General features: G+C 50.1%; 1 protein-coding gene across 1 annotated transcript in view; it reads left to right on the top strand.

Moving 5' to 3' along the window:
* LTBP2 (latent transforming growth factor beta binding protein 2) overlaps nt 1-19,844 on the top strand; it is a 68,936-nt gene that overhangs the window by 9,396 nt on the left and 39,696 nt on the right. The window contains exons 4-7 of the mRNA XM_009993955.1: nt 14,721-14,902; nt 16,181-16,351; nt 17,962-18,162; nt 18,526-18,794. Coding sequence (XP_009992257.1) covers nt 14,721-14,902; nt 16,181-16,351; nt 17,962-18,162; nt 18,526-18,794 — 823 coding nt within the window. The remainder of the gene's footprint in view (nt 1-14,720; nt 14,903-16,180; nt 16,352-17,961; nt 18,163-18,525; nt 18,795-19,844) is intronic.

Genomic DNA, 19,844 nt, shown 5'->3' with positions numbered 1-19,844 from the left:
AAGCACAAACTATGAGAGCAGGAGACAAGTTACTTCTGGTCTGCCATACTCAGCCTTGGTAAGAAGTAGCAGCTTCTTGACAAACAGGGTTGTACCAGACATACACAACTGGTTGTGCTGGCTGGTTTGTATTTGCACCTGGCAGATGTGAAGGTTAGTAAATGGATCTGTGGGCATTCCCAGTGCAGCTCTCATAGATCCATTTGTGGGCATGCTGGCAGTCCTGGGAAGACATGGATGTCAGTCAAGCATTGTGCCAAGCACAGGTGTCAGTGCTGCCATGTCACACATAACTGTCAGCACCTGTGTTTGGAGGGATACTGGGGAAGAATCATGGCATCCTTGGCTTGCTCATGTGGTGCACATAATCTCTTCTTCCCAGAACTAAAGAAGACGACACACTCAGCCTTATCTGAGCTCAGCACTTTCCCAGGGGAAGGCACGGCTACAAGAGGGGCAGCTCTGGGTTTACTTGGCTGATACCAGAGCTGGTGGTACTCAAGCCTTCATCCCTTAAAATCCAGGCTGAGCAATGGTTACTACTTCTGAAGTCCCTTCAGCAGGCCATGGCTCAGCCAAGGTTTGGAGCCGGGCATCTGAGAGGGAGGCTGTGGGGACTTGTTAGCTGCTGCAGAAGCTGGGAGGCCCTGAAGCTGGGCTGCTTGGAACAGGGAGTGCTCTGGAGAGCAAAATCCCGGGGGTGTTAGTGGCCCTCCTGATGTGGACTAGCTGCAAATCCTCCCTGTTCTTGATCTCAGCCTGAATCTCTGCCCAGAGACGCAAAGTCCTGATGGATGGTTGTGCGGGTGGAGCTGCACCTCAGCCCAGAAGTTGAGCTAAATGGAAACAGCTTTGTTTTCCTATGGCTGGAGTATCAGCAGAATTCCTGTTTATTTAGCAGGGAGTGGAAAGGGCTTGCACCTCTGCCCCTGGTTGTCAGAATGGATGGCCAGCTGCCTCTGACTCTGGGCAGCGTGTGAGGAGGGTCCTGCCACTGTGACTTGAGAAGGTCCTGCCTGCAGGAGTGCTGGGCATAAATCTGTAACCTGCATCTATGCAAAGGAGCTCTGCTGTCCAGGTGGGATGTATGCTGGATGAGGGCTGCCTGGGAAGCTGGGCATCCTTCCTCTTCACAGAAAAGAATAGACCTGCAAAGCATTTTCCCAGCATCCCAGGCAAGGGAAAAGTACATAGCTGTGGTATAAGGTGCTGAGACACTGTTCAGACAGCTTAATGCAGCTAAGCTCTTGAGGGCAGGGAGCTTCCTTTGAGAGGGCTCTGTTTAGGCAAGGCAGTTTGTGGGAGTTGCCTGATGTTTTCAGGATGGAAAAGGAAGAAGGCTGAGTTGAGACATGTCTGCCCCACTGACTCCTGATCTCAGAGCCTTCTCTCCAGCACGCTGGAGGAGACATCTCCTCCCTTCCTGATACAGCCCTTGAGGAGTTGTGGCAAGCACTCCTGGTCTGAGGACACCACAAACCTGATGCCAGCAGGAAGGCTCTGCCAAAATCCCTATTCTCTCTCCTGGAAGCGAAGGATGGGAACAGCAGGGAGCAAGCAGAGGGCAGGATCTTCGAGTGTGCAGCAGAGGTTGCTGGATGGAGAAAGTATCTTTCCATCCTTCTGAAAACTGGCTGAAACCAGTTCCCATTTTGGTGGCAGTCAAATGTCTAGCATGGTCCTTTGCAGAGCAGAGTGGAGCCCATGTGGATGTAAAGCTCTCCACCATGGGGTGGCAGCTCGAAACATCACATTGAGAACTGTAGCTTGGCAAAATCAGCTTGATTAGCTTGTTGTCGTTGAGGACTGGCAGATAAAACTAAAGTTCATTGCAAGACCACTTGCTTTTTGAAGATGTTGCTCCAAATAGAGACAGATTTGTCTTAATTGTGAAAGCAGGACCTGGAGCCTCCTGTCTTGCCAGCTTGGAACTTTCCATATTTTTGAGGAGGAGGGGAGTTTTCTTATTGCCTTGCTTGGGTTGCTACTGAGTGTCCAAGGCTGTTTGTCCACTATACATACAGTGCTAGGAGGAGGTCTGTACTAGATGCACACCTACTGATCACACAGCCTGTTCTTCTGCTTACTTAAGACTTTCTCTCACTTCATCTTTCTGAGGGTTACAGTTTGGTACTACCCAAATAGCAGAGAAAACAAAAGTGACCCTGCCTATTAAGCCCATCTGTCTAAGTGCATTCCCATGGCATGGGCTGTGGCAGGTTTCCTACTTTGCTTGGGATGGGGCCAGCCCAGGAGGTCCATAGCATGTGACATTGAATTCCTGGGGTAAAACACTGGTGCCAACCTTGCCCTTCACTACTGCAGTGTGTTTATGCATATTGTCCCACTGCAGATCATCCCTAATGGCATCTTTCTAAGGAGCTTCCCTTTGGCAATATACTTTTCACAAGGCGGCCAAGCATTTACATTCCTTAATCCAGAGCCAACTTTAATAGATATCTGAGACCTTGTTAAAAAATTAAAACTAAAAAGCCAGTGCCAGTTCATGTGAGAATATGTGAAAAGATATTCCACTAAGGGCAATGAGATCTCCGTAAGTTTCAGATCTCATCCCCTCTCCTGCTTTGACATAGCTGAAAGCCCTTGGCAAGTTGGCTGGGAAGCCAAAAGGAAAAAAACTCAAGCAACCCAAGAGAAGTGTAAATGTCATTTTTCTAAGAGAAAAATACTTTTGTTTTTAAATTACTTGATATACCCTCTCTAGCTGGGCACCAGATACAGTTGCTCTGCTTTCTAGTGTTTTAAAGCTGTCAGCACCATTCTGGTTTATGTGTTTTATGTATTTACTTTTTAGGGGGTTGCATATGCTTCAGAGCAGCAGGAGGATAGCTGGCTTTTCAGGCTCCTTTTAAACTCCAAATATGGTCTTTACATTAGGCCTGGTTCTTCTGCACCTCCTTGGGAGCCCTTCCTGTAGTTTAATTCAGCATCTAGCCTTTGGGAAAAAATGTTCAAATGTTCCTTCTGACTGAAAGAAAAATGCCACTACTGTCAGCTTAGTGTGAGACTATATGCAAGAGAGCAGGGTGCAGGGCAAATGCATTATACATGTGGTGGGTGAGGTAGTACAGAAAATCTAGTTTATAGCCTATTTTATATAGTATACATATATCATTTGGGACATTTATGACAATACAATTTATATAGCAGTTGTATGAAAAAGAAAGATGTTAGAAGAGCACTAAGACCCCATGATCAAACACTGGAGTTTTTTTTTCCCTGATGCCTGAATTAGGATTGTTGTCCAGCTTGCTTTCAGCTCCCTTGTGCATATGGATTACGCTGCAGTTTCTCATAACTGATCATCTGCTGCCTTATTTGGTTTAAGCTAATACTTAAGCAAAATCAAAGCTGTTCTTTTTGGGTTTGAGCATTTTCCATAAATCACCAAGTGCTGACAGGACTCAAAGGACTAATTGAAGCTGATTTGGTACAAGGAGCAGTTGAAATGGAGTTGAAATGTTTAAGGCCAGGTTGGATGGAGCTTGGAGGAAGCTGGTCTAGTGGAAGGTGTCCCTGCCCTTGGCAGGGAGGTTGGAGCTAGATCACCTTTAAGGTCCTTTCCAACCCAAACCATTCTATAATTCTGTGTAGAGGTCTCCATATAAAATATGCTCATTCTGCTTTCTTCAGAAGCACCCTGAGAAATGCTGCCCTGTGTGCCTGGTGCTGGATGGGATTGGTGCCCAGCTCTTCACACCAACCCATTTTTGTCTCATTTGCATGGATGCTCCCTTTGGGGAGATGCAGGAACTAAGAAGACAATCAGGCTGGAAAAATATTGTTACAGCTGAAGGAAAAAAGTAGTCTATGGGAGGAAGAAATCTTGAAGAAGGAGAGGCTGAAATTTTGCAGAGTAGGAGTGAACAGCAAGTTAGGCAGCAGAGTATAATGCAGTGTGGCCATGTAAGAGAGACCAGAGGCTTAGGACTTTGGAGGTAAAAAACTCTAGTTGCATGGATTTTTTTCTGGTACACCCTGGGGTCCTGCACTGAGTAAAGATATTCTTTACTGCCAGGATAAGATCTTGACAAATTGGATGGAACACTGGGAACTACAAAAGGAGGGAGGCAACTGAGGGAATGGTTAACAGACACACATCTGCAAAACTGAGCCAAACACTGGCTTTGGATGATGGGAAACATACTCAAAGGCTGAGGCTATCTGGAGAGGGCAGACAGAGTGTATTAGGTTGCCTGTAGCCTTGGCAGGGTGGCCATGCTAATTTTTCAGCTACAAGGCTTTCTACAACAGCAAAGTGCCAAACTCTCCCAGGGATTTAATGACAGGTTGATAATGGCGCTGGAGCTCTGCCTTCTCCCTTGCTTTGGAGCTGCTTTGCTGAGGAACTGGAGATCAAGCACTGCAACGACAGGCACAACCTTTCTGCTTGTGCCTGAGCCCTTCCCACCAGAGATGCCATGAAACCTGCTCCTCCCTCCTGGTCCTTGGTGTGGATGTTGAAGGCCATGTGTGAGAGGTGTGAGAGCAGATGTGTGATCATGGTACCCTCTGGAAGCACTGGCTTTGCCACTAGACATCGTGCATATGTGGCCAGGAGTGCTCCTAGTCCCTCCAGGGTCTGGTCTTCTGTCTGCTGAGCAACTGAAGGGATGGAGCTGGTGCAGAACAGTACAAAATAAAATTGCCGGGATGCTCATTCCCCGATCCCTGGCAGGGCCTGAGACTTCAAGAGTGGTCAGCAAAAACGTCCCAAAACAGCTCTTATGCCTGGAGTGCTGCAGATGAGGGAATCCTATGTGTGGCTGAGAATGGAGAGATGTGAGGAGACCTAGCTACTTTGAGCTAATAGATCCAAAGGCAAGGCATCCTGCTGGGCGTTCAACCATTATTTTAGATTAAAATGTGTCGTAGATCCACAGTGATCCTAGGATGAGTGGGAGTCTTCCCAGCTGTAGATGAAGAGCCTCAGCCTCTCTAGATGAGAGGACTACACACATCTCTCCACCCTGTTGTTCTCGAGCCCTCCCTGGGGCGTGTGTGGGCGCAAGGATGAATAGGCTAAAGTGTTTTTTCAGGGCTTTGATGCTGGCAGCCTGTTGGAGGGGGTGAGTGTTGCTGGTCAACAAGATGGAAATGAAACTCAGGAGTCCTTGTTTGATATCTGCTATATGGGGGAGACAAGTGACCTCCCCGTGACCGGCGGGGAGCTTCTCCTTGTGGAACGCCTCTGCAGCAGGTTTCCTTAGACAGGGGCCTGGTCTTCAGCTCGCAGCTGTTGTGTTTTGTGGAAACAGAGGGCCCTTTGGGCTGGAGATCTTGGTGTGTTTGTGGGCACAAGGGCAGGTTGATAGGTTGTCCTCTTCTCTTGCTTGCCCCTTCCCTAAATACAGATCCTACCCTGCCAGGCAGGACCCTGCTGCTCACTGTACTGGGGGGTACAGGGGGAAGGCAGTGGAGGCACTGCTATGACTGGTGGTGGTGGCTGAACCCTCTGTGGAATGATAACATTGCACAGTGAACAGCCCAGCTCTCCAACTGTGCCAGCATCTTATACCTGATTTAGTAGTGGTGCAAAAGCTGTGGCCACGAGGGGATGTCTGCAGTAGGATGGTGGCACTGATGGAGACCTTCATGTGATGGCAGCTGCTACGACACTTCTGGATGGGTCTCTTCCCAGCAAGGCGTGAGAGCAGCTGTGTGACCAACTGGCATCAGTGCCATGCCTGTTGATTGTACTGCTGAACATCAGCCCTTGCATGGCAGGAGTGCCAACTGGAGCAGCTTCCTCACCACTTGAGCCCAAAGGAGCGTGTGGCTGAGCTAGGGAGAGGAGAGCTGCATGGCTGCCCGTCTCCCCTGCTGCTCACACAAGCGCCTGGGGCCAGCCTGGGTGGCTCTGCCAGAGGGGTGGTAACTCGTCTGGCCTCCCTCTACCTCTAAATCCTTCTTTTAGTCTGTGGAATGCTGAAGGTTTGGCGCAGATGTGGCATCTGTAATCAAGTAGCCTGGCCTGGTTCCTCTGCTGGCTCCATTTGAAGCTCAGCGCAGTTGCAGGCTGCGTATTGGTTTTTCTGGGAGGCATTGACCTGCACCTCAGCTCTGGAGATATGCAGATTGCATCACACTTGGCATTTGGAAGTCAAGGTTCTGGCCACTTTATGGGTCACTACTAAGGTCTGGTGGATCCAACCAAGAGTGTGATATGCTGCTCTTGTTGACTGCTCAGTGTCATGCCCTTGCACCGGGCATGTTTCTGCAGCTTCACTGGGCCGGGCAGGTGCTGTTCCCATGCTTGGAGAGCTGGACTGCTTCCAGAGAGTCAGTTGCTCACTCCCAAATACACAAGAGCAAAGAAGAGAACTTGCAGAGTGGCAGGTGACACATGTGAAAAGGGAAGGGCATTTAATGTCAGCAGGGAGCTGTGCAGAGATGTGTGAGCAGCAACTTCAGCTAAGGAGCAAATTAGACCCCCAGAGACTGGTTAAAGAGAACCTGTTCACTGACTCTCTGCTTATAGAGGTTCGCTTATATTAGTCTGGCAACTCCTGAGCAGATAAAGATAGCATTCACAGCCCATGTCCTTCTCCCTCTTTGTTCTCATGCCCTCTGCAGTGGGCTGGGAGCCAGCTTGGGTGGCCCTGCAACACTGGCACTGCTTTGGAGGCCAGAGGAAGGGAGATGCCAGGGTGGTGGTGGAGGGACTGAGCGTGGTAGCGTGGGGCAGGCTCCTGGTGCCTTTGCTGTTGCATGGACTTCCACATCTTTTGCTGTGGTTTGTAGTGAGAGATCCAGAGAAATCTCAGCCAGCCCCTGGCACATATGTCAAGCAGAGCAAGGATCTGGAGTTACCACTGCAAGATGGCAACAGGAGGGAGTCCAAAACAAGAGCCATGTGGATTCAGTGGCTACCCTTGCCAGCCATGGTGAGGGATAGTGGTAGTATCTTTGATGCTGAACTGATTTGACTCCTGGGCATGTGCCAGCGGCATTGAATGTGTATGTGGGGTAGGGAGCCTGACTCTTGTTCCTGCCTGTGCAGCCCCACTTTGCCAGTGCTCTTTGTGCCCAGGGCAAAAGGTGTTATTAGTGGCACCTCTGCCCACAGGAGCTCTTGAGGTCATGCAGGGGAGGAAGGATTTGGGTGACTCTCTTCCTGCTTGCCCATTGACCTGACTGAGCGTGAGCTGTGCCTGTGTCACCACAAGGTGACGTGTGAAAATGTGAAGGGAAACCTTGGCAGCTGAAATATGTTGTGCTACACAATAGGGTTGCCACCTGCCTTGAGGTACCTGGGACATTCTAGGTGCCTGTGTCTAGTGTGCCATCTGGTATGAAATCTGGTTGCAGGTGACTGTGAATAGGGCAAGAAGGCATCTGATGGTCGTTCTTGTGGCCTTCATTGTATGCAAGTTCTAGCTTGGCTCAGCTGTGAAGGTCTCATGCCTGGGGGAGGCTTGTGGTTGCATCTCCTGGCCAGGAGAACTGCCCTTGCCTTCCACCAAACCGTGGGGAGAAGGGGTCTTCAGGCTTTGGTGTCTCCCTCACTTGCACAGGGGGTACCAGAGCTGAAGGCAGCTGCAGGAGGGACAGAGGGACGCCTGAAGCAGGCAGGTTTCAGAACTATCTCTGCTGCTTGGTGGGGATAATAAAACTTAGCCAGGATTTATGGACAATGTGGGTGGGCTTGAAGTCAGGTGCCTTGTATGGTGTGGTTTTCCCCCTCTTCCCCAAGTCCTATCAGAGCTGTCTTCCTTGTCAGCATGTTTGTGAGCTAATTGATAATAAACTGTAGTGCTCTCTAAGCAATGCCTCCCCTGTGCTCCAGGGCCTGGAGCCTGAGCCATGAATCCCGTCTGCCTGCTGAGGAACCTGTTTGGAGTCCAAGAAAGGGGAAGTTTCTGGTCTGTGGTCAATTTGCTGCTTTCCAAAGCTGGCTCCTTCTCTCTTCCCCTGTGGACACAGACGCTGGTGTTGAGGCTGCCCGTTCTTCTCCGATGCTTTAGTGGAAAATCAGCAACTGCGGAGCATTACAAAGGGGGAAGTGAATCACTGATTTTGGTCCCAGTGGCCCCAAGCGGGGAGGGCATCTAGCCAAAGGGACAGGCAGACAGACAAGACAGACACCGAGTATATTACTCGGCATTTAAAAACCAGGGGAGAACCAGCCTGTTGTCCTGGCAGGTTATCAGTGCTGAGCGTGACTCAGCCCCTGTCCTGGCTGAGCCTCCTCTCCTTGGAGCCACGCGCAGGCTGCAGGATGGAGAAGCTGGGGTGGACTTACCAGTGCTGCAGTGGCTTCCCTGTGTGCAACCCTGCTCCCAGCCCCAGGGGGGGCTGCCTTTTCCGGGGGCTGGCGGCAGCAGTCACATGCCAGACAGCAGGTTGGTTGTAGTTGAAGAGATGGAGCTTGTTGAGCTTGGACCCTGGGATGGGGGTTCCTGGACTCTGGGAAGATGGTTGGTTCTCTGAGGGTCTCTTATCTTCAGTTTTGTTTTGACCAGTGCTGTCACACTCTGTTGTTGCCCTCCTGGGAACTGCTCCTTTGGTCTCCATAGTCTTTATCATCTCTCCCTGATGCTCAGCAGGGTGCAGATTTGTTACCAGCTGGAAGAGTGACTTTCCAGTTCTCGTCTGGCCAGCCCTTGCCTTGTCTGGGCATAGCACCCCTCCCTGCTGACTGCACTGTCCAGCATTCACTCTCTCCATGGTGCCTTGGGCCATCCACCCTGCTGTGGTCAGTCAGGCTTTGGCTGGGGAGAGACTGAGGCAGGCTGAATGAAAAAACAGTAACACTCCTGTGGCACTTGGCTCTGTGTTTCCTTTACGCAAACACAAAAAACACCATTTCCCAGCTTACTCACAATCTGTCCAAAGTCAATAGTTGGATGAAGAGTGGCCGATAGAAGTTAAATCCAGGAAAGACTGAGGTGTTGCTGCTGTTGAGAGGGAAGCCCTTTGAAGGGTTTGCCACCTTTGCCTCCAGCCCCAAGGAGGATGCCTGGCCTTAGGTCAGGAGGAGAAGACACGGCTGTATGCCCACTTGGATTCCCTGTGGCTTTTCCTCACCCAGGGAACCATGATCAGCAAAAGTGATCAGAAATTCAGAAAATGCTTTCAGTATACAGTGGATTAGAAAAAGAGTGTTTTTTGTTGTTTTGGTAATTTAGCCTTTTTTATTGTGATTCTGTGTACCTAGTCTTGAAATTGCAGGCTTTTAAAGGTCTCATGAGGTCCTCATGTTCATCTCTGTGGTTGCAGGAGCCTGCCAGCTCAGTCTTCTGCTCGCTCTCCTCAGCAGGGTGAGTGATACCACTTACCTCTTCTGGACAAGAAACAGGCACCTTGCAGGTCGATCTGGGACTGGGAAGGAAAGCCATCATATCCAGGGAATACGACATTTTTGTATATTCTCTAGCCTGCTGTGTCTAAAGTAAATATAGAGCAGATCGTAATCCGTAATGAAACCTGTTTAGCATAAAGCATTTACACAGAGAGAGGTGCATTTGTAGGTGTACATTTCCCTTGCTGGATGTCATATGGTGTCATTTGGATCATAAGGGGTGTGTAGCTCTAGAATGTAAGGGACCAGGTCTCCCTCAGTTCTGACTTCTGGTATGTGTCCTCAGGGGCTAATGAGGAGTCCAGGTCCTTGACACACACCTCAGAAGAGAGCAGCTACAAGTACTTGTTGGGTAGTTTTGAATTGTTGTAGATGTGGATCACTCTTTTGCACAGCTCCCTCCTATCATAGATCTCTTTTAATTTTGGTTAGCACCTAATACCATAGGAGTGCTACTTTGCATGTGCTGGTGACTGAGGTCTCCAAGCCAGTGACTTTTCAGCTGTCAGCCTGGTAGAGATGGTGAGAAGCACAGACATCCATGCTCCTGGGAGAAGGACACTGTTCCCTCTTCCTTCTCTCCTTGACCTGTTTACCCTGGACCACTGCTGTTGTTAGATGGACATCAGAGAGGTGGGCATGCCAGGACATCCCAAAAGGAGAAGTGTCCTGGGTGTCCATGCTGTTTCTGCTCCACAGGCTGTGCCTGACACAGAAAAAGCTGTCAGCAGCTCTGATGGATGAAGGGCAGAGAAACCAGCTGCTTAGCAGGAAGTCACCTATAAAGGAAGAGGCCTCTGAGCTCAGCTCCATTCCCTAAGACCTTCCCTTCAAGGAAGCCAGTCCCTTTCTGCCCAGCTTGGACTGGCTCTCAAGGTCTGGAGGGGGGAAGCTCTGTTTTATATTCCCTGACCATGAGCCAGCTGCTTGGCATGACTTGAGGAGGGACTGAGACTAACAAACCAAGATGGAAAGATGCCCTTTGCCAATGATTTCTGTTGCCCAGGGTAGGATGGTGTTACTCAATTCAGTCTACAAATCCCAGAGCTCATCTGCCTAGAATAGAACCAAATAAACAAATTAATTCAAAGCAAATCTGCCTCCTCCTGCTGTGACACACACTGGAATACTTTGCCAGCAGGATCCCAGTAGGATGGCTTTTCCTCAAGTGTTGCAAGCCATGGAGTAATGTTCCTACTAGTTTTTCCTTTGTGAAATTGGCACTGCCCCTCACTGTAAGCTCATAAAATCCACTTTTGTTTGTAACTGAAATGCTAATTAGTATTTTATTTAAAGCCCTTCATATGTCGGGGTTTTTTGTTTGGGGTTTGTTTTTTGTTTTGTTTTGTTTTTTTACAAAATTTGATCATTCTGGGAATGACAGTTGTCTGTAAAGCCAAGGGGTGGAACTCCTTCAGGCAGGCAATGGGTAGTGCCCAGCCAAGCCCTGCTGCTTCCACGTAGCATGCTCCCCTTCCTCAAGGATAGATGTGATATGAGTCTTTTCAAGCACAAGAGCTGATATTTCCCTGTCTTATGCCATTGCTCACCTTCACCCAGCAACTCTTAAAATTCAGGGCTGAAGTTGCCCTCAAGTGGCCAGCACTAGGACAGTGAGCGTTTCTGGGCTGGAAACTCTCACCCGTTTTCCTTGGAGTGCTTCAATCTATGCAGGAAAAGACCTTAGAACTCCAGCCACATTCACCCATAGGACTTTGATTGGAGTCGCTCACCAGAGAAGAGAGAAAAAATGTTCCTGAGCTTCCAGGGCTTCATAGCTCTCACCTAGCCTCCCTGGAGCTCCATGCAGCTTTTCCTTTGTCACTAACAAAACGAGCAGTAGCACATCAGGTAACAAGCACCAGAATTTTCTTTGCTGGCAGCAGGGCCAGATAAGTAGCTCAGAAATGTGTGGGCAGGTCATGCTTGGCTCGCATCACCATCCAGGGCAGGTGGTGCTTTTCAGAATCTCAGGAGAGCTTCTGAAAGAGGCTCGTAGGGACTGAGGTGGGACTGAAATAAAATTCACTTATTTGCAGTTATTCTGGTTAGCAAACAAGGACTGTTCGCTGGCATCATCTCAGTTTAGATCTTGATTCTAGCAAGACCACAAATATTTTTATCAGCAGGTAGCGTTTTTGTTACCCATCTGTGGTCTTTGGCCAAACCCACTTGCTCTGCCTCCATCCCTGCATGACCTGTGGCTGGATTCCACTCCGAACAGCATATGAACCTTCAGCTTGCAAAGCTGAGTGTCTGCCCAGCAGCACAAATTACCTGCGCTGCTTCTTCTCGGGGCTGCTGTTCATGCTTCTTCCCAGCAGCTCAGCCATTCCTTTTTAAGGTTTTCCTGCATTAGAAATAATTAGGTAATGAGTATCCAGGCTGGGGACTTCTGTTTCTGAGATAAAGCAGTTCATTCTTGGATTCCTACAGGACAAGGCCAAAACCAATCAAAGGCAATCTAAAATTGCCTCCAGGTCAGTGCAGATTATACATCTTCATTATCTCATCTCCCAGCAGATCACTTTTGTCTCCTGAAGTGATGGTGTTGGGAGTTGGGGAATCCACTACTGGGGTGTTTTATGCAGAAGGAAAAAAGCTACACTGCTGTGTAGGCCTGATTTCTAGTAGGGAACCATTTGGCTTCAGTTTACAGATGTTCTTTCATGGTTTGCCTGCCTTGGTTAGATTAGAAGGCTCTCTACACCTGGTGTTTTGTTCCTGTGGAGAAACCTATGCCCTGTAATCAGAGCACCTCTTCATCTTTTTGCTAAATTGAAGAGATTGAATACTTTAAGTTTCTTACAGAAAGGCATTTTCACCAGTCCTCAAATTACTTGTCATGTTTTTTCTTGCATCCTATCCAGTTTTTCAACATCCCTTAGAAGATGTGAGATATTTCACTTCAGAACTAGATGTGATATTTGAGCATACATACTCCCTTCTGTGGTGAGGATTTGTAGGGAGGCTAAAATACCTCCCTGTTCCTGTGGTGTTTCACTGCCCTGATGTCAGGACATTGAACTGACAGTTCATATTTAATGGTTTGTCAATACCCCCCAAATCTTTTCAAAATTGCCACTTTCCAGGATAATCTCTGTCTATCTGCAGCTGCTGCCTGCATTCCTTCTTCCTTGAAGTGGAATTCTGCATTTGGCTCTATTAAAATCCCATATTGCTTGGAAGGATTTGCCCTCCACAGTGATCCAGGCTGCTCTGTATGATTGCTCTGTTCTCATCATGATACACCACATTGCGGATTTTTGTATCAGCAGCACATATTATCAATGTCCATCGTATGTTTGTTTTGAAATAAAAATATTTATTTCCAGATGAAATCCTTGAATCGTGCCAGGCCTTGTACTGATCACCCTGGAACCCATCTAATCCCCTCCCCAGCGACAACTGCTTCTTGTGTTCTGTCACACAGCCAGTTTGTTATTCATTTCACATGTGCCTGATTGACATTGTACTGCCCTGTTCATTTTTTTATCAGAATAGCACGGGCTCTGTCTGTTGGTGTGCATGTGTACAAGTCTAGCAAATGATGAAAGTGGCTTCCTGGGACAAGACTGGTTCTTCATAGACTTCACTGACTTGACCTCACTTCTGTGTCGTCTTTTCCATTCTATTGTTCAGGGCTGATTTTGGGCTTGCTGGCTGACAGCAAGCCCTCCATATCACACTTGAACTCTTTGAATACCAGCGCAGCATTAGTTCCCTTTTCATCTCCCTTAATCTTACCATTACTCCAAGCTATCTAAGCCAGGAATGTCTTCTGGGCTCCCCAGTTCAAGAGGGACAGGGATATGCTGGAAAGAGTCCAACAGAGGGCTACAAGGATGATTAAAGGGCTGGAACATCTGTCTTATGACGAAAGGCTGAGAGATCTGGGGCTGTTTAGTCTTGAGAAAAGACCGAGAGGGGACCATATTCATGTCTATAAATATCTGAAGGGTGCATGTCAAGAATGGGCCAGTCTCTTTTCAGTGTTCCCTGTGATAGGATGAGGGGAAAGGGCACCAAGTTACAACACAGGAAGTTCCACCTCAACATGAGGAAAAGCTTCCTTACTGTGAGGGTGACAGAGCGATGGAACAGGTTGCCCAGAGAGGCTGTGGAGTCTCCTTCTCTGGCGACTTTCAAGACCCGTCTGGATGAGTTCCTGTGTGATCTGCCCTAGGTGTTCCTGCTGCAACAGGGGGTTTGGAATCAATGATCTCCAGAGGTCCCTTCCAACCCCTATGATTCTGTGATTCTGTGAATGTCAATGAGCCAGAGCTGCTATCATCCAACTCTCATTGGATCCTCTAGTCTTGTTGGGTTTACAAACACATACCTTGTACTGACTGTGACAGGGAAGATGGTGACAACCATAATGTGGTGTGGATCTCTCCAGGCACTTTGGTGGGACAGAGTTAGTTTGCCCCAGCCTCCCAGAGAGGGAGGTGTTGGACAGTGTATATGCAGAGGATCTGTTGGTGCTCTAGTTCAGTCACAGAGGAATCCAAGTCATGGGCTGTCAAAAGAAACTCAAGAGGTGTAAGTGCAGTCAACCTGTTTTGACCCCTGGTGTACTAAAGCCTTTTTCCTTGCAGGTGGTGCAGGCAAGAGGGAGGTGTTTGCTGGTAAGCACAGAGCATCCTCTTGGAGGCTTAGTGCTGCCAGTCACTAAAAAGAAATGGGAGCAAGTGCAGTAGAGCAAGATGTGCTGTTCTGTCAATTTAATGCACAGAGCTCTGCCTAGTGAGCAGCATGGCTTTAACACACACTGTAAGAAGTGTGACCTTGTGAGTTGGATGGCTTCTTCATGCTTAGTCCCCAGAAAATACCAAAATCCATAAATGCAATTACTGCAGAAGGTTATAACTACTCTTACAGGAGTGAGTTCTTGGTTATTTTATTTGTGACTCTTCTGCCTCGGTTGCTGGTTTTTCAGTGCCCTTTTGGAGCTGGGAAGGAAGGTCCTGAGAAAGCTCCCACTGTAAGAACAAACTGATTTGGAACTTCTTGTATTTTCTGGGGAAAAATGTGGTGGGGCAAGGAGCAACCCTTGAGCATGGTGAGCAGACAGAGGTACTGCAAGGCAGCCGAGGCATCCCTCAGTGGTGGAGCCGCCTGACGTGACAGTACAGGGAGGGCATCTTAGTGAGCACTATGCCCTGGCAGACTCAGAGCATGGGATGTAGTCCCCAGAGTGAAATGGCACCATCATCATGACTAAAAGCAGATGAGTAGTGGGACCTTGCTCAGGAAGGCAGAGCTCCATGTCCAGGGGTCAGCTCGGGCAGCTGGGCAGTGGAAGTTGCTGCAGGGCGACCTGGGGACAGGCACTGTGGGTCAGCACAGTTACTCATGAGGAGCACATTGGTTCGTTTTTTCTCTTCCACAGGACTCGGAGCAGAATTGGCTCTCCTGTCTCCCCCCAGCACACAGGACCTTCACGGACTGTCCGACGCTACCCAGCCAGCAATGGCCAGCTCACCTCTAATGCACTTCCCAACGGGAATGGGCATGAGCAGAGCAGCTCTGGGCCACATATGGTTTCCCAGGAGCACACCTCGTCTACAAGGGGTAAGGCCTCCAAGGCTGCCACTCTTTGGGGGCTTCTTTTTAGGATGACCTGGGGAAGGGCAATGGTGTGACTGTGGATTCTGAAGAGACCCTGGACTCCGAGGACTGTAACACTGGGCAGGATGGAAAGGGAAGGTCAGCAAGGACATTGCTAGGCTTGGTGAAGAAAGAGGCCCTGCCATAGGAGGACAGATCAGGGTAGCAAAATGCTGAGAGCAGGGGAAGGGAGACTGGAGAATGTGACAGATGCCTCCCAAAAATGTTGGACATCACCCCAGCACTGCTGCCCTGGAGGGCGATTGCTTCAATCTGTAGGAATGGTGTCTCCCAACTTCCTTCTCAGTTTGAGCAGCCCTTGAGGCCACATTGTGCAACCAGTGTCTAGTTCTCCCCTTTGGCTGCCCCCTTGGTGCCTTCTGATATGAGCAGGGATCAGGCCAGGCTGCAGGGACGTGTGATTGCTGAGGCAGAGTCTCAGCAGCTCCCCAGCTAGGACAGATGCAGGTTGTTTGCTGCAGATTGGCTCCCCCTGAAGACCTGTTTCCCCAAGGAGGCACCATGTGGCATCTCAGCACTTATGAGTAGGGCCAGGAGCCCGACTGAAGCTGCTGTCTGCAAGTGGGGACTGAAATGGGGAGAGTCCAAGGGTGAACACACCAAGAGGGGCACTCACAGAAACAGCTGTCTCAACAGGCAGGGATGAAGTACTACGGTGTCGAGCCAGCCAGTTCATGGTTACACAGTAGTTCTGCATGTTACTGATTATTCTCAAGCCCCTGAGAGCTCTGAGTGCCGTTTCCCCCTGTATCTAATGTGAAGATGGTGAAGGACCAGCAGGGGACTGCAGTTAACAGCAGGAGGTCAGGCGGCACTTACCAGCCCTGATGCTTTCTTTGGTGGATACCAGTGTGACTGCTTGTGTGGGAAGCCTTCCAGTATTTTAAGGGCAGCCAGTCTCCTGGCTACTTCCTTCAGAAGGAATATTGCTTAAAGTACAGAATCACATTTGTCCTGGAGTTAGTGCATGTGTGTCCCTTCACAGAGAATTATGCCACTACAGCTGGGCAGGCAGAGCATGCTGCTGGCAGTTTTTCAGCCCTTACTGATGCTGGAGCAGAGGACAGGCTGGAGTGAGTGAGGGGAAAGGAGAGACACTGCTCCAGGGAAAGCCTCAGACCTCTCCTTGCTCTGGGAATGCTTTGGAGCTTGAGCTGCAGATTACCAGCATCCTGGCCTGGAGATGCTATTTCCACTCATCACTGTCCTTTTATTTCATAGGGGCCAACCTGACAGAGAAGATTAGGAAGATAAAAATTGTCTTCACACCCACCATCTGCAAACAGACATGCAGGAGTGGGCATTGCTACAACAGCTGCGAGAAAGGAGACACCACCACACTCTATAGCCAAGGGGGGCATGACCATGATCCCAAGTCCGGCTTCCGCATCTGTGAGCACCCTGAGGGCCCCAGCCCATCTTCTTCCCTGTTCCCCCACTCTTCCCCACCTCTTTCTGCCTTTCCTGCCTCTACAGACTGAGGGCTTGGGCTGCTATAGGGACGGGAGGTGGTTGCTTCTCCCTGTGCCTTGGAAGATGCCTCCTGGGGTCTTCGGGGCTTACTCCATCTGTTTCTCTAGGGGTGGAAGACAGACTTGCCTCATTGCTCTCTTTCCTGGGCAAGCAACTTCTGTTTCCATCCCACCCCCAGGTAGGGGAGATGCGTGTGTTTGAGTAAGGCCTGCAGCCAAGCCTCACAACCCCCTCCTTCTCAGAGCCAGCTCACTGCTTTTGTTGGCATCCAGTCTTGAGGCTGACTTTCATCACCTAATTTCCTCCTGTTCTCTCCTTTCACTCACGTGGCAGCCAGGATTGCTGGCTGCAGGTTGCAAGCTGTTCCTATTAACAGGGCTGCTGAAACCTCTGCTCAGAGCTGCTGGGATTGCTTGTCCGGTCAGTGGGTTGGGCACATCCTCTGGAGCCAGTTGTTGGGAGCAGCCTGCAGGACCTGGTGGGACTCATGCTCTGAAAGCCTCTGTAGTCTCTCTCAAGGTCTTCTAACAATGAGAGGGTGCAAAGTCTGGCTGTTGTGGACATCAAGTGATACAGGGTTCACAAGAATTTTTGCCTAGATCACAATCCAAAGGTGTGTCTCTTCCCCACTAAACTGGTTGCTGGGGCTGAGCAAATGAACTTGGAGCAGGGTGGGAGCTCATCCCCTGGGATGAACCAAACAAGTCATCCATTGATGTGCATCAGCAGTCTCTCATCTCATTCTGGAATGAGTCAGGATGATATGTCAGGAAGTCCCATGCCTTGCATGAGTGTCACACTGAGAGACGCCCTGAATTGCTCCAAGCATCTGATGAGGCCAGAAATGACATTATTTTGGTTTCATTTGTGGATGCTTTTTCCAAACCTGTGCAGATGAATTGCTCCCGATTCTTTTGTCCCACTCCAAGCTTCTCCCACTTGAGCTGCTGGCAGGACCAGGGCTGGCCAGGAGACAGACTCTGAGGATGTGGCTTTCTGCCCGTTCTCTCCTGCCTCTCCCAGCCCCACTGAGCTCCCTCTGGGCTGGGAGTGAAAACCCTGCCAAGTGGGGAGCGAGCGATGCAGAAGAGAAGGGATTGCATTATAGCTGACTTGGCTGCATGTGGGTGCCTCAGCTCCTGCTCCACTCCAAGGGATCCTGTTGTGCCAGCAGCACCACCTTGGCTCTAAGCAGTTGCCTCACAGGGCTTGGGTGCTCCAGGCTGGCCATGGTCCCAAAGTCCAAGGGAGGGCTTACCATCTTCAACCCATGACTCCAGCCCCAAAAGAGACTCCAACCCAGGGAGGACCCCAGCTTCTGCCTCTGCTGCTTGCTGGATGGTGATGTGCAGGAGGGACACCAGGTTGCCTCCAGGCTGCAAGTCCTGACCCCAGCCTGGTGCTGAGTCTCCTCCTTGGGTACCACAAGGATAGTGCTGGCCCAGATCCAGCTGCCTGGCTTCCCCCGGCTCCCAGTTGGCTAGAGTCGCTCAGTCCCTCTGCTAAGCAGACCTCTCTTTGCCTTGCAGACTTCTGCCAGATCCCCTGTCTGAATGGAGGGCGCTGTGTGGGACGGGACGAGTGCTGGTGCCCCTCCAACTCCACGGGGAAGTTTTGTCACCTGCCAGCTCCCTCTCTGGAAAAGAGGCAAGGAGGGAGAGCCCCGAAGACCCTGGCTGGCAGCTCCATGAAGCACTCCACTTACACCCTGCCCTTGTCCAACCAGCTGGGTGAGCATGGCTGAGGGCTCTAGGCCCCACATTTCCCTCCTAGTTCTGTGTACTTGGGTGCTCCTCAGGTCTTCATTTACAGCCCAAGGAGGCCACTACATTCTTATGCATGCCTTGCCAGGCCAGGTTGTTAGAAAAGGGCTTTTGTTTGTATCTGAAAAGCTCAAGTTTCAAGGGAAAGTTTTTTGTAGGTTTGCTCTGGTTTTGGGCTGGAAAAGTTTTTTCTCTTAGATGCAATCTTCCTCTGGTTTTCCTGGTGGAGTCAGTTTACCTCTCCTCCCTTGTGACTTTGTTGACAAGATGCTCTTCAGGTGCCAAACTGTTGCCCGATTGTTACAACTGTGGTATAAATTCATTTTCCAGCTTCCCTAAACCCTGCCCTGGTGAACGTCCACATCAACCACCCTCCAGAAGCCACTGTGCAAATTCACCAGGTGGCCAGGGTGCGGGGTGACACAGAGGTGTCTGAGGAGAACAGCGTGGAGGCAGTCCTGGTGCCTCAGCTGGCAGCTGTGCCCTGGTACACCTACACCCATGGGAGTGACAACAGCATTGCCACAGAGGGTGGCCAGCAGCAGCAGAGAGCCCCAGGCCTGCTGGGGAGGTGCTTTCAGGAGGCTCTCCATGGGCAGGTAAGGGGTCACCCATCCAGTATTGCAGCATGTGTGTGAAGATACATTTCTTGTTCTGGGGTATGGCTGTGTTGGCTTATGGGGCAGGGAGGATGGTCTTGCACTGTATTAAGCTCTTCAGCATCAGTGAGAGCTTCACCCAGGTGCTGTGAGCACAGGCAGCAAAATGTCACTACTTGGGAAGAAAATCCCTGTTTTGGCCCAACGTGGAGAGATCGCTGCCTTGTGCTGACCAGGCTATGTCCTGGAGCAGCACAGCCCAGACTTGATGGATTTTACACACAGTCTCGTTTTAAAAGGGTGCCCTATTTATAGCAACATTTACAGCCACGCTCTGTGATTACTGTAGGAAACGTATAAAACATAGGAAAATTCCTTTCCCTCTCAGACGATAAATGAAAGTCTGATTTCCATGGAACAATGCCTTCCCGGGCAGCGCGGTCAGGGCTTGGGAAGCAAACGCACGTGAGGGGCTTTCTCACCCCTGTCCTGCAGTCATCATAATTTCTTATTTTGTCTTTCCCCATATGTTCCTCTTGCATCACTGGAAAAGCATTGGAGATTTTTGGCACCCACAGGAACACCTGTGAGCTGTCCCAGGCTGCTCGCACTCAGCAAGACCCGCTGACTGGGCAGCCTGGGGCTTGGGCCCCTCCCCACTGTTCTCCAGCCCTTTCTGAGGGTCTGCTCCTGGTTCCCATCCCATCCTTCAGATGCTCCCATCCAAGCTGTTCCTAGTGGGATACATTCTCAGCCATTCCATAGTGCAAAAATAAATGAGATCAGACCTTGGGGCTGGAAAAGCTCTGCTCCTCCATGAGGAAATGGCCACTCTCTGCAGCTGGGAGCAAATGGTGTTGCATGGAGATGCTTGTGGATGTCCAGAGAGGCTGCAGGAGGTGCTTGGCAGGGCAGGGGGGGCTGGCAGGGGTTACCCTTACAGAGCTCGCACCTTGCCTAGCCGGGGTGATGCTGTGCCCAGGAGAGGGTGAGGGGCCTGGCGGGGAGCGCTGTCCTCTTGGAGCGGAGCTGCAGCCCAGCCTGTCGGGA

Source organism: Chaetura pelagica, unplaced genomic scaffold (assembly GCF_000747805.2).
Source record: "Chaetura pelagica isolate M959 unplaced genomic scaffold, ChaPel_1.0 scaffold11, whole genome shotgun sequence".
Classification (NCBI taxonomy): domain Eukaryota; kingdom Metazoa; phylum Chordata; class Aves; order Apodiformes; family Apodidae; genus Chaetura; species Chaetura pelagica.
This window is presented reverse-complemented; position numbering and strand designations above follow the sequence as displayed.